Source organism: Bacillus rossius, chromosome 5 (assembly GCF_032445375.1).
Source record: "Bacillus rossius redtenbacheri isolate Brsri chromosome 5, Brsri_v3, whole genome shotgun sequence".
NCBI lineage: Eukaryota > Metazoa > Arthropoda > Insecta > Phasmatodea > Bacillidae > Bacillus > Bacillus rossius.
Genome location: NC_086333.1, coordinates 5,837,784 through 5,857,516, shown reverse-complemented (window position 1 = coordinate 5,857,516; position 19,733 = coordinate 5,837,784). Strand labels below are relative to the sequence as shown.

The 19,733-nt window shown below is 39.9% G+C and overlaps 1 protein-coding gene across 1 annotated transcript in view; it reads right to left on the bottom strand.

Moving 5' to 3' along the window:
• The window catches only part of LOC134531566 (uncharacterized), a 506,394-nt gene that overhangs the window by 159,194 nt on the left and 327,467 nt on the right, over positions 1 to 19,733 (bottom strand). The window contains exons 9-11 of the mRNA XM_063367273.1: positions 7,744 to 7,862; positions 1,051 to 1,233; positions 154 to 258 (exon numbers count right to left, since the gene is read on the bottom strand). Coding sequence (XP_063223343.1) covers positions 154 to 258; positions 1,051 to 1,233; positions 7,744 to 7,862 — 407 coding nt within the window. The remainder of the gene's footprint in view (positions 1 to 153; positions 259 to 1,050; positions 1,234 to 7,743; positions 7,863 to 19,733) is intronic.

Below are 19,733 nucleotides of genomic sequence, written 5' to 3'. Positions count from 1 at the left end.
TGGCGAGATGTGAACAAAGAGGAGCTGGTGAGTGTGTGCATGCAGCCAGTCCGCACGGGGCTCACCTGGTACGCCCGAGTCTAGTACTTGCCCAGATGTGAAGCAAGAGGAGCTGGTGAGTGTGTGCATGCAGCCAGTCCGCACGGGGCTCACCTGGTACGCCCGAGTCTCCACGAAGGCCAGGATCATGTTGACCAGCTCCGACGCAGACGTGTACCGCCAGTAGTAGTTCTCCAGCGAGCACAGCATCACGCACACCTGCGAACAACTCCCCGCTTCTTGTCATGTCATACTGAATCCCACTGAAGCTACCAACGTGATGCCCATTATGACACTAACCGACCCCAGTAATGGGAGTCAAACCCACTTATTGAACAGAGTGTAAACAGGCGTTTAGGTATAAAATCACTCTCCAGTGATGTGGAGCATACGACCTCAGTAACGAGCTAATTAATGTGTTGTCATGTTGCAAATATACGTATAATATGAAACTCGGTCCTCGGACATGAAATTTAATGTAGAACTGTTTAAAATAATGGTGAGCGTATGAAATATACGGAAACTACATTTCTGGACACGAATCACACATTTTCGCACCCGCTCATTAAGTCTCGCGGCCAGCCCCTCTTTGCAAATGTTATGCATGCAAACATGTTGTTGTCCCATGGGTGTTTAATCACAACCACGAAGACTTTATAAGAATGTTTGGAAGTATTATAATTAAAAGTGTCTCGATGCTGCTGTTTAGGTTATTTGGGTGTAGTGTGATGCGATGGAATAAAGGGTATCGGTCACTGAGTGTTTATTGATGTACGGAAAGTTAAGGCTACTGAGCAATGATCCAAGGTAGTTTATGCCACCATAAAGACAACATATTATTTTTATAAATTCTTCTCATTTTATAAAAAATATAAAATTGAATCTGGTGATAAAAATCAAATAAAATATAAAGAAATTCTTATAGTTTATATGTGTTACTTAACACAAGAAATGTTTAAAATGAATATAAAAAAGTTCACTTGCACTGCCACATGATTTGATGCAACTCACCACCTCGATGCGCAGGAACTGCTTGGCGTGGTGGAAGCAGGCCTGCAGCAGCTCGGGCAGGTCGTAGTGCTCTGCGGCGCAGATCAGGCCCGGGATGTTGGCGCACGTGAGAGGACACGAGCCCGTGTGCAGGTAGTCCAGCAGGATGCGGAACGTCTCCGGGTCGAACTCGATTATCGGGAACTGCGGCACAGCACCAGCACCGGCAATGCAAGTCTGCTTCTGGGAAGCACAAGCAGGATTTATTCACTTCTGTGCACAAGGCTAGCATTGGCTTGCGATTTGCCAAAATCAGTTTTAAAAAATACTTAGCAAAATTACTGAACCAACAACGAAATATCAAACACTAAATACTTTGAAACTTTGGCTAACGTGGTATATCAAATATTACAATTAAAAACATATATTTCAGTTGCATCCAAAAATACACACGGTCTTGACGGTTCTATTGACAAATAAGATATTCAATTTTTCACTAATAAAATTTCTATGCTTTTCTTGAATGTATAGTCTATATCAATATGAAGTCATCAGATTGGATGATCCGAAGCTGGTTTCTCACCAGACACCTGTACAGGGTGTGCTGCAAAGCATTGTCATCTCTGCTTTAGCGGGCATGTGGTCCGGGGCCTTGTATATCTTCTGAGCGAAGAGGCTGTGGACTACAAATGCAATTTGAAAATCATTTATTGCTAAGCCGAGCAAATGACACTAACCTATGCTTGCTTGTTAAAATATATTTTTCAACGTAGAGGAGAGGGTATGGTAATGTAATGATTGATTATGAAATTTGGTTTTTAATCCCTATGGAAGAAGTTTAAGTTGTCTACCAGCGTGCCTCATTACTGATGTTTAATATTTGTTTTTCGTGTTATTAATGACTTTTTTAAGAATGGAATTGATTTAATTAATTAAATTTACTTTGGTTTTAATATTTAGGCATCAGTGCATGCGAGCATCATCCCAGATTTGTGACAGGGATAAAAGACACACAGAGTAATATTTGTGTTATAATGTTACTTGACTGTACAGTTTATTGTACTATTTGAGTTGTGGCTGGACTGCAAGAGCACCACCCGCTACTCTGCAGCACCATGTGGCTAGTATATACTGTTGGTCACTTCTCTGCGGCATTTGAGGATTTAGAAACGCTCAGTTGCGTGAAGGTTTGCTATCGGTAGACACGCGAGAGCCAGCACCCTCTGACTGTGGGTTCTGTTTCAGGCGCCGAAGTCCACTCCCTGACGACCTCAGCTCCCATCGCTGTCCCATGTCGCGTGCTCACGGCGAGTCCAGCTGTGCATGTGCATGCAACCAGGCTTGCTTTGTAAGCTTGCAGTCTTTTTGAGCCCCCGAGGGTGTTCAATATATTGGAGACCGGAAGAGACCACAGTGCGCTGTGCTCATGGTTTACCTCGTGGATGTTGCCAGCTGCAGGTTGGTAGTAGTGTATTCTCCCACTGAGTGGGGGGATGTGCTGTGGTACACTTCTTCAATCCCACCCTAAGTATTACGGTCATCGGCTGAGATCTTAGCCCAAGCCTCATGTGGTAGTGCACTCAGGGAGCATAAAGTTTAGGGTGTTTGTAAGTGACAACTTCTTCCCGGTATTAGTTTCCTATTTCTCAAAACATGGCGGTTGGCAGTAGTGTAAAACCTGATTTTGTGTTTTAATACGATGTGCGAGATAAATCGGGCGTTTCTAAGTCATGTCAATGTAGTTTTTGATTCTGGTGCAACCAGGCATTCCTGTGACATTATGCAGTGCATTGTTTTGGGATACCTTCATGTTTCTCAGTACTTTGTTTTCTGTGTAGGTTCTTACTTTAACTGTGTGAGGAGCACTGGCAGGATCACTGTTTTGTATATGTTCGTCTGTCGGCACCCGGGGTCTGAGAAATGATTATAGCATCCCTAAGCACTAATTCCTTCTGTCATCCTGTTAATTGTATGCTATTACCAGAGGTTGTAAGCGGAGCATACACACAATTAAATTTACTGTTGGTGAGGAAGGGGGGGGGGGGGGGGAGGAATCTCTTTACTTGCTGTTTGCTTTCAAATAACTTTCTTTTGTTGGCGGGAATACATTTTTTAGAATGCCACAGGATACGAGGGATAGATCTCTTCCCTGCGTTCGTCTCTGCTTGTATGGACTCTGGCTTACGACTAGTGAACAGCACAGACTATCGTCTTGCACCTTTCGGTATTTGCCTATATTCGCCACCTACCCGGACCACTTAGAGGTAGCTAGGTGGCCTAGGAGGCATTCCAAGACATTTGCGTGGTCTGTTTCTGCAAGAAAATATCCAAGTGTCACTAATGACCAGTTGGGCGGATGTCCGGAGCTGTCTGATGTCCGGAGCTGTCTGTATGTCCGTGACATATGGTGCATAAGGAACAGACTAGGTGCGTGCCTCGTGTTACTCCACTGGTGGTTGGGCGGGTTGAAACAGTTTATACCCTCCGCCTAGACCGTGGATGTATCGAAGTGGAAAAATATATATTACGAGCTTGTGACTAAGCCCCTAATAGTAGATTATTAAAATCCTTTCAAACTGCAAGAAAACAAACTTGATATGGTCCCTAGTGTTGAAGGCCACTGAGTCCCCTCAGTGACGTGGTCTAGTGGGTGAACGCTGGAATCACTATAAATATCGCTGGAATTCCAGAAGCATCCAGAGAGCATCCGAATGTGCGGACAGTCCGAGCTAGCTGGCCAAACAAGCTCAGCAGGTTCATAGATGGCGGTTTTACAGGCTGTACTTACAGGTGCTGCACCCAGGTTCTTCAGACACTTAGAAATATACTATACCTCCTCCATGGCTACTGTTCAGTTAATTTCTGAGTATTTTTTTCTATTGATCTGCCCTCCCCCTAACTCATCCGCTAGTTGTGTTGTGAATGCGCGGATCTCATGACTGTCTTACATTTACACCCTTTTAGCTCTGACATATTATTGTTCAATATCAGTTGCTCCGAACTGAATTGAGTAATGTTGGGGTGAGATTCCTAAAAGCAATCATGATCGTCTTTTAGCTAGTTTGTGTGTATCGTTGTGGGCAGTACAGAGGAATAGCATTATTTCTAACTTTCGGAAGAATTATGGATGCCCCTCCTTGCATGATCGCAGGAACACTCAGTGAGTATTATTACCTCAAGACACGAACTTGATAAGTTTATCGCAGGCAGGTTTAAGACCTTCAGCAGCAGGACCCGCTAGGCTGGGAGGGCTTATATCACTCGCCAGACTTTGACACGGCGCGACTTCAGATGTGACTGAGAATCCCCGCAGAGAGCTCCTCCTGTATGCGGCATGACGCGGCATTTAGCGCACTGTTCGTGTGCTATGTAGCACTCAGCACAACTCTCTTCGAGTGTTGATAGCAACCAGGCACTGGTATTCGGGAAAAATAAATAACACGGGTGCACTGCATCAAATACTAGTTTTATATTAATAATAATTTCCTATTATACAAATTTATAACCGAACACAATGTTACATACTATTTATTATCTTCTCAAAATGACAAATGTCTTTAAGGTTGAAATAAATGGTGTTTATTTATCGGTTTGCAACTAATTGTACATAAAATATAGGAAAGCTCTAAGTGGTGGTAGTGTTGATGATTTAATGGTGTTGCTGTGGTGGTATTGGTAGTGGTGGTGGTAATGTGGAGCTAGTAGGGATTGTGGTAGGTGGTGGGAGTTAGTGATGGTTAGTGTTGTATAAGCGTTGGCATTTGTGGTGGTGGTTGGTTTTAGTTATTGTTGTAGAGATAAATAAGTAATTCTGAATAAAAAAAATTTAGTTGTTTTAATTTTAAACTATGCTGAGATTATTAAAATCTAAAAGTATTCCGACCGATTAGATAATGAATAAAAACACATCTCTTTGTGGCGTCTTTTATATTTGTAATTTTGTATAAATGATTCAATTACAAACGCACATTGCATACCCATCCAAACCATGCAGCAACTGAAAACGGTAAAGCATGCCATTCTCGTGGGACCTTACAAGGACTCGCCCTCGATTGCATTGCTGAGCGAACTTCGATACACATTGCTGTTATAAAGCCGGAAATATCTGGGAAACAGATGCAACATTTCAGAAAATCACTGCACACGTGTATCGTGATTTATGTCTACCAACTGAAAGATAACATTTTCACAAATTATTGAAAATCAAACTTTAATAATCTTTCAGGCTATATAATAATATTCTGATTAGCTTTTACCCTACGTTTTATATTAACCTTTCACATCCAGGCGGTATTTTCGTCGCAACTTTGTAACTTTGACGGGCTGAGATATATAGCGAGATTATGCCAAGGCTGTGCTATTATTTTCTAAATAACCAACTGACCCCATGCAGTAAACTATGGAAGTAAATAATGTGAATTTGTGTTTTCCTTATGCAAAGAACATAGGAGGAATGGACTCTTTTATTGACATGAAAGCAATCTTTAATTCCCTCATAATAATATTTCGGAGGGTGCCTAGGCCCATTTGGTCAGTCCCGACTATGACATTGAGCATATAACATATATTATGCAACAGCAAATTCAAATGCATGTAAACATGTGGTTTGAATAAAATTTTATGAAATTAATGTGCTTAGTATTTATAATATTTTAAGTAACTCCTTAATGTAAACAAATTAGTTGTTAGGTGTTATCTGACAAGTTTCATATTTGGTTATGTCACTAATCAGAATGTCCCTAGTCATTTGATAAAATATCAATGAAATGTTTATTTGTAGTAAAGAAAGAACAATAATATAATCCCAGGATTTGTGCAATAACTACACAAAAACCATGTGGAATTTCCCCTACCCAATTCTTGTTACCATTTTCCAGGGTTACGAGGCCCAATTTAATGTGTTTTATTAGTGTGTTTCCATATGTGCTTCCTTTTTGTTGAATGTGCTTCCGAATGTGCTTCATTTTTGTCGACTGTGGATTGTACAGTCTGTAGTCACGTATGGTCTATACGCCTGATATTTTACATCATCTGTTGAAAATGTTCGCCGAGTATCGATAAAATATGTTTTCGTGGTTTGGATTCACTTGGCCTATATGCAAATTTATTGTTTCTTATTTTCTTGGTTATGTTTTGGTTATGTTTGGGCTCGACTCTTGTATTAGATCAAATGCACCAACAATTTTTTTTCGGGTGGAAATGTTGGATATGTGAGTTAGTTTTCTACTCTCGTTCCGTTTTTCTTACTTTGAAGTGATTTCAACATGTATTTTACATGTACGTTTGACGAAGTTTGTACTGCTAGCGAGACGGCCGGGAAGCGGTGCGCCACGTGTTCGAGCGGGCATCTGGCCGGTCTCCTGGCGCGACTGGGAGCTGAGAACCCCTCTCCCGTGCGTGGGCTCTGCGCCAGCAGGCGGCCTCTGGCTCGACCACTGGCAGCTCAACGTGCTTGAGGACAACAATGCATGGATGCTCTTCACTTTATATGTATTCATCTACAATTTCCTGCACGAGAAAAGTTGCTGCAATGCTTGGGGTTGGTATCGAACACACGACCCTCGATCCATGACTGACTGTCACGTTGCGTGTGCTAACTCCTTTGTCTCTGTCCGGCTGTTTCATGTGAAAGTGATGTTTTAAAGTTATTGTATCTTAGACCTCAGACTAATATATGACTACTTAGTCAATTTAATTAACTCTGTACTACCTGGTATTAAACCGAGGACACATATTAATCAAATTAATCAGTAATTTAAAAAGCGATTTTTGAAATATTTTCCAAATTTTTAGCTTAATGATTACAGAATTCCAAGATGACGGTCCATATTTCATCATTGGCTTGCTGGAGGGTAGTAAAGAAAGACTTTAAGCAGCCTTTAGGATTTTCCACCATGTTTAATGAAATAAGCGTTTTTTTCTACATAAAATTATATTTCTTGCATTGACCAGGGATCGAAAAAGTACTGGAAAGAATCGAATCAATCAGATAAGTAATGAATGATTTTTTTATAAACTTTGGAATTTTTCGAATTTATAGGCCTATGATTACTTAATTTCAAGATGGTGGTCCAGACGGCCGACAAGATGGCGGATGCCATGGCAATGAACACGACTGTACTTAAATTAAATCAATATGACGGCAGTGCCCTCTAAAAGACGAAAACAAGATGGACATAATTATGTCATACTGACTGAAGTAATATATTCCTTGGGATTAGTGGTGGGGGTACGTCTGCAAGATGCCACCACAGGGGGAGGATCCGTCACGATTTTTTTTGCCGTCTTCGGGCTTGAATCGATGACTCTATACTGTAAGTGCGTTTTTATTTATATTTTATTAATACAGTTTTATACATTAAAATTTTTTCCCATTTTTTAAATGTAAATTACGGATTTTCACGATGGCAGCCGTAAAATAAATTGAAACGATGATGTCACAACTAAATCTAGCAGAATCAATGATGAGGGAAGTTTTAGAATTCAAGATGGGGCGTGACATATTTCAAAATGGTGGCTGAGGTCAAGGTCATCCAAGATGGCACCGTGATGTTTCGGTGACAGTAACGAAAATTTCAATGGTGACGTCATAATTATAAATGGGTGCCGTTACGTCACAATCCAAGATGGTGGACCGACAATCACAATCAACGAACCAGCACCAGTGCCAGTATGCCCGTATGCCCTATCATATACTACTCATCGCGAACTCACCTCTGTCTGTGCCAGCTTGTTCCTGTCCACTTTCTGCACATCGGCACACACGCTCAGCCGGGGTACAGCCAACTGCGGCACCTGTGGTTTATCCTTCTCCTTGTCTTTGCCGTCCTTATCTGCACACAACGTGGAAGCACATCAGGAGACAGTGCCACACACATCACCATTTTCCTGCTGCAGGGCTCTGGCGACAAACCCAAGCAGTTTACAAGATACAAGTGCATAAATAGCATTTTAACTGCCACATGCTTGATTAATGATGGGGGGGGGGGGGGGTGTTTGTCGATTATTTTTCTCCTATAGATTTATGTTTTTGTATGTAATTTTAAAGAAATTCAGAATAAAAGTAAAATTTATTGTTTATAAAATTTGTATTAATTAAATTAGTTTTTTTAAAGTTATTGATCAAAAATACAGACCCATTATTATTTTAACTTGCATGACTTAAAACCATTTGATCATATGGTGTACCGTTTTGAACTAACCATTCATACTTAGCTTTTGTCGGAAAACTTTTTATTTCAAAGATATAATATAAAACTTGTTCCTCATAAGTCCAACCCCTCGTCTATGTCGTTGAGGACGGGCAACGTTATGATATTTGAAATAGCCCGTAAGGGCGAAGAACAGCGAGGACCTTGTGTGCCTCAGGACCGCTACGGTAGCTGTGAAGGCCTTACTGGAACCCTGAAAAGTAATGGCTAATGTGGCTCCTGTGAACTCCCTAACGACAACTAATGTGGGAGGACATTTGGTTCGTCGAATTTGGCGGAGGAGGCAACTCTTCCTCCTGGGATTAAATAAAGAAGAAAACCACTGTCTTGTGGTGAAGAGGGATCTTCTAAGGCTAAGGGAGAATACCCTAACAGAAAACAGCAGACTCTGAGGCTTTAAGGGGCAGCCCCACCACCAAGCTCAGGTACTGTGGGCTAGTAACTCGCACAACCTTAAACTAACCTTTAAAGAAACATCAACAAGGAGAAACCGGACTGGTCCAAAGATTACGAATTTTGACTTGAAAAGGTTAACGAAAATTGGGTTACAAAAAGTGAGTACTCTACGGGAAAGTGGAAGACTACGGCAGACAGTGGCACGTATGAAGAGTTGTGGTTTTAATATATTAGTATTGTGTGAGGTGGGATGGAGCGAATCTGGGGAAATGGCCACCCATAATAGAACTTCATTCATATACTCTGGACAATATAGTGAGTTGTGAAGGTGTATGTATATTGATTGATAAGAAGGCCAAGAGGAGCCTGACGGAGTGGTATCCAGGGTCGGAGAGGATAATGTATAAGTCAAGAAATATTTGAGTTCTGGCTGATACGAAGCAGGATATAGTCAATCAGATTTGAAGCATAACTTATGGCTAAAATGTTCTTGTTGTAAACCTGAGCTACTTCATGAAATGTCTCGCAAAAGAGCATTTTCAAAGGCGAATATTTCCCTTTACATTTCACACAATCTGAAAAAGTCCGCTAATTTCAGCATTGAAAATTTTTGGCAACAAGTGGAAGTAGGGTAGACTGGGTATGCTTGTGCCAGGGTGCGGTCGTGACAGTCGTCGTATTGGCGAAACTATAAGGAATACGGGGGAAGGGGGGGTGCAAGGGAAGAGAGGAGCGGCGTGCTTGTCCGCACGTGTTTCACAGTGTTGCGTCAGCCGGCGCGCGACGTAGCGGCTTGCAGAGTACCACAGTACTATTTTTCGATAAAAGTAAGTACAGATAGAGTGATAAGTGTTTTTTCTCGTACAAACTTAAACATTAGTGGTTAAATATCAGTGATGACTTTGAACGTAGGTTATCCGGTATAGTCATGGCAATTTTTATTTTGCGAATGAATGCTATGGGTACGGTTGTGCCATATTTTCTGGGTACAGTTGTGACATAAGTAAACATTTTTTTCTTCTTTTAGATGGGTTAAATGCCAAGGAAAATGTTATATATTAGATGAGATAGTTCACAAAGATATGTAGATTAGTTTAGAGACGATAGTATATATAACCATACAAAATGAAAGTTTTTTCTTACTAAAAAAGTTTAACATTCTATAAAAACCTATTGGCTTACTTGATTGTTAATTTTAAATTTATGTATTTACATCGATAACTTTGGCGCAGATATATAAAAAATTTATAGAAAAATTAGATAAGTGTTCCTTTTAACACATGTATCGGCTCTGCAATGAGAGTCTTTCGCACCGTTTTAAGAAATTTAATATGTAATCTCCTTAGCAGTGTTTTAAACAGTATAGCAGGTTCACTTAATTGAAATAGTACTATAATTCACATTCCTGTGTTATGACTACCTGCCCCATGCTGCAGGTTGGATGGGAGATGACTGAAGGGAAAGCCAGGAAACTGCGCTCGTAAGGTAACCAGGAAGCTTTGGAAAGAATAATGGTAAGTCCAACCTTACAGGATGCACTTTCACTCACTAAGCAAAAGGAAAACAGGAGCGGTTATTAAAAAGACACAACATTTTACGATAACATAGTATGGAACTGTTGACAACCATTGTAACACTGCTGACATGTTAACTTCTGAAGCCTTTGAGGTCTGCTCTGTGGAAGATGTTGCACGCGTTGAAATCTCCTGCTGTGCTGAGAGAGCAGGTGTAGCTGTAGACGTCGTTGTCATCGTGCTCTGCACTGATGATGGTAGACCTTCGATCCAGGTTGGTGTAGATAGTGGTAATGATGCCATCGAGTTCTCAAGAATAGCTAGATACAGGTCTATTATGTTATACAAGTCTAACTATCCGATCCGTTCATCACCGCAGCCAGAGACGGACTGAAGTCCATATCACCAGGGTTCACTTATATCGACTCATCAGCCGGTACAACACAAGAGTCAAAACAATAACCATGTTCATTATACTTGCACTTAACTTTCTCGGAGCATTTTTTATAATGAAGATGTAAGCTATCAAGACGTGAAATTAGTTTTTTGCACTTATTGCACTGAAATTGTATTCTTTTAACATTATTAGAACAACTGCTTCTTTCATGTCTGCGAGCATTTGAGGTGATAGTAAATGATGCGTCACAGTATTTGCACTGACGCAATGTACGCTCTTCATTAGTGGAAGTATCCATTGCTGATGATGAAACTTCGGATGATGGTGGTATCACATCTGTTGAAATCTCCTCCAATGTTGACGTCGTCGTCGTTGCCAACGGGATCTGCACCTTCTCCGTCGTAGTTGTCGTAAAGGTTCCCGTAGACGATGGTACAAATTCCGAGTTCGACGTTAAAGTCGGTAAAGATGCCATCGAGTTCACAAGAACAGGTAATTACGCGATTTATGCACCAGATTAAACAAACTAGGTGATCCTTACACCGCCGACGTCAGTAACAAACTGAGCGTCCTGCTGTCAAGGACTTGCTTATATACATGCACCGTATGGAATAATACGCTAGTCAAATCAAGAACCATCTACAATAATACTAGAGTCAAAACAACATTAAAAATAGAAGGACCATCAACTAAAAGGCAGCACATTTGGAAGCACCGTCAACGAATAGGCAGCACATTTGGAAGCACCGTCAACGAAAAGACAGCACATATGAAAGCACCGACAACGAAAAGGCAGCACATTTGGAAGCACCGACTACGAAAAGGCAGCACATTTCGAAGCACCGACAACGTAAAGGCAGCACATTTGGAAGCACCGACAACGAAAAGGCAGCACATTTGGAAGCACCGACAACGAAAAAGCAGCACATTTTGGATGCACCATCGTAAAGGCAGCACATTTTGAAAGCACCATCGAATAAGGAAGCTCCATCAACAAAAAAAAAGGCAAAAAGGAAGCACAAGTTACGAGATCTAAGGCTTAGTTAGAAATCAGAATACAAGAAATAAAAACATTAAATTCTTATAATTTAAATTATCTATTTTATTTCTTTACATTATACAAATGCAAGTAAAACAAGCCATTATTGTATGTAGCCAGCTTTCCTCAGTTCCTTGAGTATGAAGGATATTTCTTTGATGCACGAATAGTTTCCTGCACAAAGCGAACCATGTAGAAGTCTTAGCCGGTCAACCAATATGTTTGGATCTTTCCATGATGTGTAATCATTCTCTTCTACCACCATCTTCCTTGCACCTTTATAATAAATATTATGATCTCTGGTGTCTTCCGTTTTACCACCAACCTCAGGGTAACTTTCATTTTTGAGACGGTGATCATCACAAGCTTGATCAGATTTAGTTAATATATCACGTCGTTTCCATCGTTTCGGTCTCAGGACACCGCCACATTCTTCGATCTTGTCAGCTTTAGGTGCTTCATCACAGTCTATGTCTTTGTCAACAGCCTCAGAGTAACTGTAACAATCACCGTAGAAGGAATCGTATTCACCCAATTTACCGTAATAATTCGATGTTGATGATGATGAAGTGTCTTCATCGTCTTCGTGCTTCCTTTTTAGGAGTCCATCATTTTTACAAAGTAGGAAAGATCTACTTGAATTCGGCTGGAATATATTCTCACTTTTCACGTTAAGGATTCTTCCATTGTCTTCATTCTTCCGTAAATCATCAACCTCCTTCAATTTAAGTTCTTTGTCGAGATCGGAAGAGCCAAGAAAATTATTGTCGTAATGCAGATCACTCTTCCTTAGTCTAGTAGATTCATCGTTGTCTTCTAGCTTGTACGCAGGCTTGGCGTTACAAGTTCTGCCATGTCTTTTTAGGCTCTCTCTCCGCGTAAACGACTTGCTACATCGAACACAACTTATCATATTGCGCAGTGGATTTTTAACACAGTCATTCTTCTCGTGTTGTCTTTTATTCTTTCTCAAGATAAACTCTTTGCTGCAAAACTTACACCTATGTTCTTTCGATACAGCGCCAGATCCCAAATCGGAATTCATATTAGTTACTGAGACTAATGCCAGATACCAATTGAGTGTTTTAAATTAGATCCATTACTTAAATAGAATTTTTTTCATATTTCATCAGCGAGAATTAATATATCTCATGCAAAAGTACTTTATGCATGTAGTTCTGCTTTTCAACAACAGATGTCGCCACATGTTGCTTGCAGGTAAATAATATTTAGTTATTTTATGCGGGATGCGGGATGCTCACTAACGATCGCAAAAGAAGGATGGCTTCGCTAGACTCCAAGGAGAAGGAAGTCCGTCCTTCCTGTTAGTGCGTCTTAGATTTCTCAGAGATTATTATTATTTGACTGAGAAATGATATTTTTTTTTAATTTCCACCTGATAAAAATATTACAAGTGTTGATTAAGTAGCAGAAATTCACTAATTAAATATAACCTTAAATAAATTAACATGACTCATTAAATAAAAAAAATCCTTCATGAAGAGATCAATTGCTCATCTGTAACCAGAAGCACTTGCAGTAAACCATCAAAATATTGTCAAGTATAATCAGGAGCACACGGAGAAAACCATCAAAATATTGACAAGAATATTCAGGAGCACACAGAGAAAACCACCATAATATTTCCAAGAATAATCAGGAGCACACGGAGAAAACCACCATAATATTGACAAGAATAATCGGAAGCACACGGAGAAAACCGCCGCAAGTTTTCTTGTTATCATAAAATTACAGAAAAAAAAATTAATAAAAAAAACACAACAAATTCAAAAACTGATTCTAGCTTGTGAACTTCTCATTGTTGAGCAAAGATAGAGTTCTAGTAGTTCACACTTACAGCTACGGTGGGGAGGAGGAGTTGTGGCGATGATGTGGAAGGCTTGGTGAGGAACATCCAAAAAGACAAAGATAAACTAAAAAAATACTTTACTGCAATACATTATCAACGATGTCTAAAGGAAAGAAAAATGGGAAATTATTTCCCTGCTGATGCGACTACACGCCGTGATGAAGTATAGTTACAATCTTGCCTGAGGAAAAAACGACGTTTAGCAGTCCAGAAACCTCGCCACTAAAATACTGCTGAAAAAGGGTGGAAGGTAAACATAGTTAAAGGTGCCCATAGGGATGGAAAAACTGTGGGAGGGGGGGATGGTTTATCATGTAGTATGCAAGAAGGCCAGGGTATTGCTCTCAGAGGCATAGGGGGCCTGGAAATAGTTGCCGAAGGGGCCAGGAGATGGCATGTAGGGCGTGAAAGCAGTTCCAACTTCGACCGACAGAAGGAGCACTGTGCTGCAAGATCAGTGCATCTCAAAGGAAAGGGAAAGTGAGGGAGTCTAATTCACCACGAGGGACTGGGTAGAGGAGGAGAGTGATGTTGGCAACGCACGGGGTACTTAGGTGAAGGGGAGGGAGTAGGAAAAATGCAATAGTCATGGAAGGGGTGCTACACAAGCACTCTGTTGTCAGTCGGAACGTGCTCGAAAGCGCTACGCAGCATGGGTATCCAGGCTGACGTTGGCAAGCGAGATGACATAGGCCATCGCTAAATTCAAGGCGTTAATCAGACAGTAGGTATGTGAGTAGTATGTAAATGGGGCTCCGAGATCAGGGTTCAGGGTGTGGAGCCGAGAGCCGAGCCACATATCTGATTCTGACGTCACGGCGGCCATCTTGGATGAGTGCAACGGGACACCGCGTATCATGACACCGCGTAACGGGACACCGCGAAATGGGATACATTGTTACGGGACAAGTAGATCACGGCGACCATTTTGGATCCGCCATCTTGGATGACGTCATTTTGTTTTCTAGAACATTCCGGCATTGTGTTATCCGCCATTTTGAAATATGACGCCACCGTTGCAGTTTCCGTTACGGTCGCCATCTTTAAAATATTTATTTATTATCCGATTTTAATAAAAAAAATTTAAAATTTATAAAAAAATTCATTTAATAAAATTATAATAAATTTTTTTAAAAAAATAAACATTTACGACACGGATCTCGGAGTCCTTGGTTCGAACCCGACGAGTGCAAAAAAAAATTAAAAATGGCGACAGGCTCCTTCCTCAATGGTGGCTGCAGGCAGACTGACTCCCACCACTTTTTTTCAAAGCATATATATCGTCACCTAGTATGACGTCATGTCCGCCATCTTGTCTTCGATGCTGGAAGCCATCATCATTGTATCGTCGGCGAGAGTGCGCTGATGACATGTTAGTTTAATTCTAATCCGTTAGAGTGCAGTAATCAATTATTTATTACAACAAGAAGACTGTTTGAATCGAGAGATCCACGAAACTTTGGTAATTTGTCTGTGTATTTTTTTTGTACTCGTAGTTGTGTAGAATTTATGTAATAAAAGTATTTTTTAAAAGAACTTGCGGTGTTTTTATTATCTCAAACCTGCCACTTTAGTGGTACATTTTTAAAATATTAAAGTTGTTTTGTATCGGCCAGGGATCGAACCAAGGACCTAAGTCGATCTAATCAATCAGTATATAGATTACAAATTTATTTAATGAATTTTGAACTTTTTCCCGAATCTCTAGCATTAAAATTATGCATTTCCAATATGGTGGTCTTGATGTCTGATAGGATGATGGTCGTAGAGGGTTTAGAGTCTCTTTACGAATGTTGAACATGGTTTATTGTAATTATTATTTTTTACATAAAATTAAACATTATTGCATCGATCGGGTATCGAACCGAGGACAGGAGCGGATCGAATCAATATGTAAATTAATGAGTGATTTATTTACTGAATTTTGGAACTTTTCCCGAATTTCTAGCTAAATAATTACGGATTTTCAAGATGGCGTCCAAATTTCAAGATGACGGGTGTCACAGAAATAATTGATTACTACACTCTAGCGGATAAGAATTAAACTAACATGTCATCAGCGCACTCTCGCCGACGATACAATGATGATGGCTTCCAGCATCGAAGACAAGATGGCGGACATGACGTCATACTAGGTTACGATATATATGATTTTGGAATAAAGTGGTGGGAGTCAGTATGCCAGCAGCCACTGTGAGGGTTGGATCGGTCGTCATTTTAAAATTTTTTTTGCCCTCACCGGGTTCGAACCGAGGACTCCGAACTCCTTGTCGTAAAAAGTACATTTTTTAAAAAAAATATTAATATTTTATTAATTGAATTTTTTTTATAATTTTTTTTATATAAATCAGATAATAAATAAAGATTTTAAAGATGGCGGTCGTAACGTAAATTGCAACGGTGACGTCATCATCCAATATGGCGGAAAACACATCGCCGGATCCAAAACGGCCGTCAGGGTCAAGGTCAAAGGTCAAGGTCAAAGGTCAAGGTCACAACCATCCAAGATGGCCGCCGTGACGACACAATCCAAGATGGCGGACCGACAATCACAATCCACACCCAGAACCCAGATCTCGGACCGGCTATCCTACACTACTGTAAACAATTTGGACGACAAGATAACTTACAGCGACATGATAAAATCTGCACTGTATCAGTTACGAGCAAGCAAGAACTTGTTTGTATATCTTGCTGCATAATGTTTATGCTATGTCATGAAGACTGGAACTGCCCATTGATCAATTCATTTATATCGTCACAATTCCGAAATGTGTGGCTTCTTGTATCAATGTTGCAATTATTTGGCAGTGCATGCTAAATAATGTAAAGCTACAAACGGTAATTTTATTGGGTACAAAGTGCAACACGACTGTTGTGTATGAATATATAAGTAGCTTGCCTTGGGTGTGACTCTCAGTTCGCTTTTGTTTGCGGAAGAGCGAGGACAAACTCTCCAGACAGTTATTCAACTGTGTTAATCCTTACTTGGACTTGAAAGCTACAATAGCATCACTGTCGAGGACCTCGATGGCAGCTGAACCAACATTAATTGAATGTTCTTCGGCTTATTCTGACCTATCAGCTACAACACATTCCATCATCAACAGAGATCCTGATGACAGCGACCTTCACGACCTAGAATATTCTGGAGGTAGCAGTGACTGTTACAGCATCAGATACTTGAAAATTTGCGATTACTTAATACAAGATTGTAAAAATAACCATAAAATTGTTAAATATCAGTGAAACATGTGCTTTAGCCAGTAAGTATACCTACTACAGAAACTTGGAAAAACACATCAAGAAATGTGATGGGCTGGTTGAACATTCAACAAGACTAAAATCTATTTTCTGTGGCAATAAATTACACACTTGTTTAGAGCAAGGCATAATGATATATATATATTTGTCCTTTTGACAAAACTGAGAACTCTCAACTGTGTTCTCTATGTGGAAATAGAATGTCGTGTGGAAATGCCCTGAAAATACATGCCAAGGCATGAACAGGACTCGCTTCACACTCCAGGATGACAAAGGAATCGATGAATGCTTAATAATTTAATAATTTGCCTGTTTGTATATGTAGCAGCGTATAAATAAAGTAATAAATTTTATTTGTATAAATGTATAATTTTTGAACCTTTGACTTTTAAAGTAAAATATTAAATTCAGGTAATATTAAAAAAAATATTTTAACCTAAAATTACTTTTTTGGCATCAGTCAAGGATTGATCAGAGGATTATAATCGATGGAATCAATTATTATATTAATAAGTGACTTTTTCGATGATTTTTAGGGCGCTTTCCGTATTTATAGGTTAATAATTACAGATTTTTATATGGCGGCCAAGATTGCCAACATTATTGCAGATGCTACGACCGACTTGTTTTTGGTACTACAGCACTCTGGCAAGAAAAAAATAAAACCATTATGGTGGCAGTGCACTCTAGCAGAAGGATCAAACATGTCGGTGTTAAAAATTACCCCGTGCGGGGGCGAACAGCCCACGTCCATCTCTACCTGCACCGCCAGTTACAATCATTGCTTTTCAAGCCCAGCTAACCTGACTTCGCCAAGGCTAGTTGCGAAAACACGGTAGAGACGCAAAACTAAATTAAAAGTTTGATTGTGTATGCAGTAGGTTATTGCAGCGTTCATACCAATTACTTTATAAGCAAACATTTAAATTTATTCCGGATATATTATAATACATAAACTACAGACAAGTGGAATAAAATACATAAAAACGACATAAAAGTTACAAATCCTATACGTGACGCCCGGCCGTAGCGATCACATTACCTGCTGTGCAAAAGCCTTGCCTTCGCATAAGTCTAAGTCCTTGCTTCAACACACGTGAGGAGGGGGGGGGGGGTGAGTCCACACCAAATCTTGGCTACCGTCCCAAAACAACTTCTTCTTCCACCAATAACAAATTAAAGTTTTACTTACAGTAATTCTCGCCGTGCTGTAGAAAATTACCAAAACTGTAGCGGCCCTAGGTACCCGGGCTGTAGACTGGGCGTAGGTGACACATGTTGCACAGTCAAATGGCCACGGTCGACGCACTTCGGGGCGTGGTGGATTAACACTCGCGACTCACGAAAAGTTTGAAATCGTTGATGGGAAATACGTTGCCGTTCATTCTAAATTATAAAAAATATAATGCAGCTGAGGCGGGCCGCGGCAACGATAACTCCGCGTAGCACTCTCCAGGGTTAACTTTTCAAAACGATGTGTCGGTCGTGTCCCAACTCCCTTGCACGGAGTTACCCTGGGAACCCATATTCACAACAGACCCGCCGTCGGTCAACGCCCGCAAGCTTCTCCTTGCTGACGGGTCCAAACAGTCCGCTCCCCGCATACGTCACACTCCCGTGACGTCATCCACCTCCCTCCGCTAATTCCCCCTCTTTCATGCGTGGACAAGTCCATTCAGCAGAGGTAAATGGCCGCACGGAAAAACACAGTCTGATTAATTTTAACTGAAACTACTGAAGACCTATATAAAAATAAATATGAAAACATTACTTAAAAAAATTACGTTAACATTATAATTAAACATAATAAAACATTAAACATAATAACCTGAGACACCAGAAGTGTCTCAAACAAAAGGTTATATATTCGAAGATGGCTAAAAACCAAATGGCAGAAATTTCTAGAAGCCAATATGGCGGCTGTCATTGAAAATGGCGAAATAAAATATGACCACTGGGGTCAAGGTCATTCAAGATGGTGGCCGGATCAAAGGTCAAGATTATCCAAGATGTCCCCCTTGATTACAGTTCACATGGCGGACCTAAATTAACAATCCGTGTACCTTGTGACAGACTCTCCATTTATATGTATACTACTAAGCTATCCGTTAAAATATTTTAGTGGAAATTCCACGTTGAAAATGTTTTCATACAAATTTTACGAGTAAATCCTTCCAGTATGATGGCTTAAACATTCGAAAACGTTCTTCGTACTTATTTGTTAACTTCAGATGATCTGACGGATTCACAAATATATGTGTGGCATCTTTAATTTGGAATAACATTAAGCCACCCAAATAAATGTCCTGTTCATGTTTACCACAAATGCTACTAAAACTTTTGAAAATTGTTTTCATATTACTTTCATCTATGACTTAACACTAATACTTATATTTGAAATCGGTTCTAATTGCTCGCGGCCCATTCTTTAGCTCACTTACACCTTTTTTCTTTACTTTTACATGTTCTAGATAAGGTGTTTTTTTAGTTACTTTTATATTTGTTGGAATCCCTTAACATACTAACATTAAGTAATGAATTATATGTAGACAAATTGCTTAGCAAATGAACTTAGCATCTTTATTATATAATTGCCATAAAAAAAAACCTTCCAAAAATTTATGTACTTTGTTACAAGTGCGCAGTTCTAAAATTCAACAGCTGCGCATAACGTATAAGTAAAGTAATAAAGAACTGGTTAAATTGATACCAAGCCCATACAGCGAGGAAAATTGTTTCTCTTTTCGTGGGTCAAATGGTATATAAAATTAGAAGCGATGTCTATATTACTCCAACAAAACAAATTCGACACTAAAGAAATTGAGTAAATTTAAATCGATAAGGCATGCCCCAAACGAAAATGTGAGTTACTTGTTTAGGAATAGATCAAAACATAAAATTTTTTTTTTAGCTATAGCTTTTTGATGCAAACATTTCAATTACTCGAGAAGTGACCAAATGTATATTGATAGCTGATTCGTAAAATATTGGGTAAAATGTGACCTATACAGCA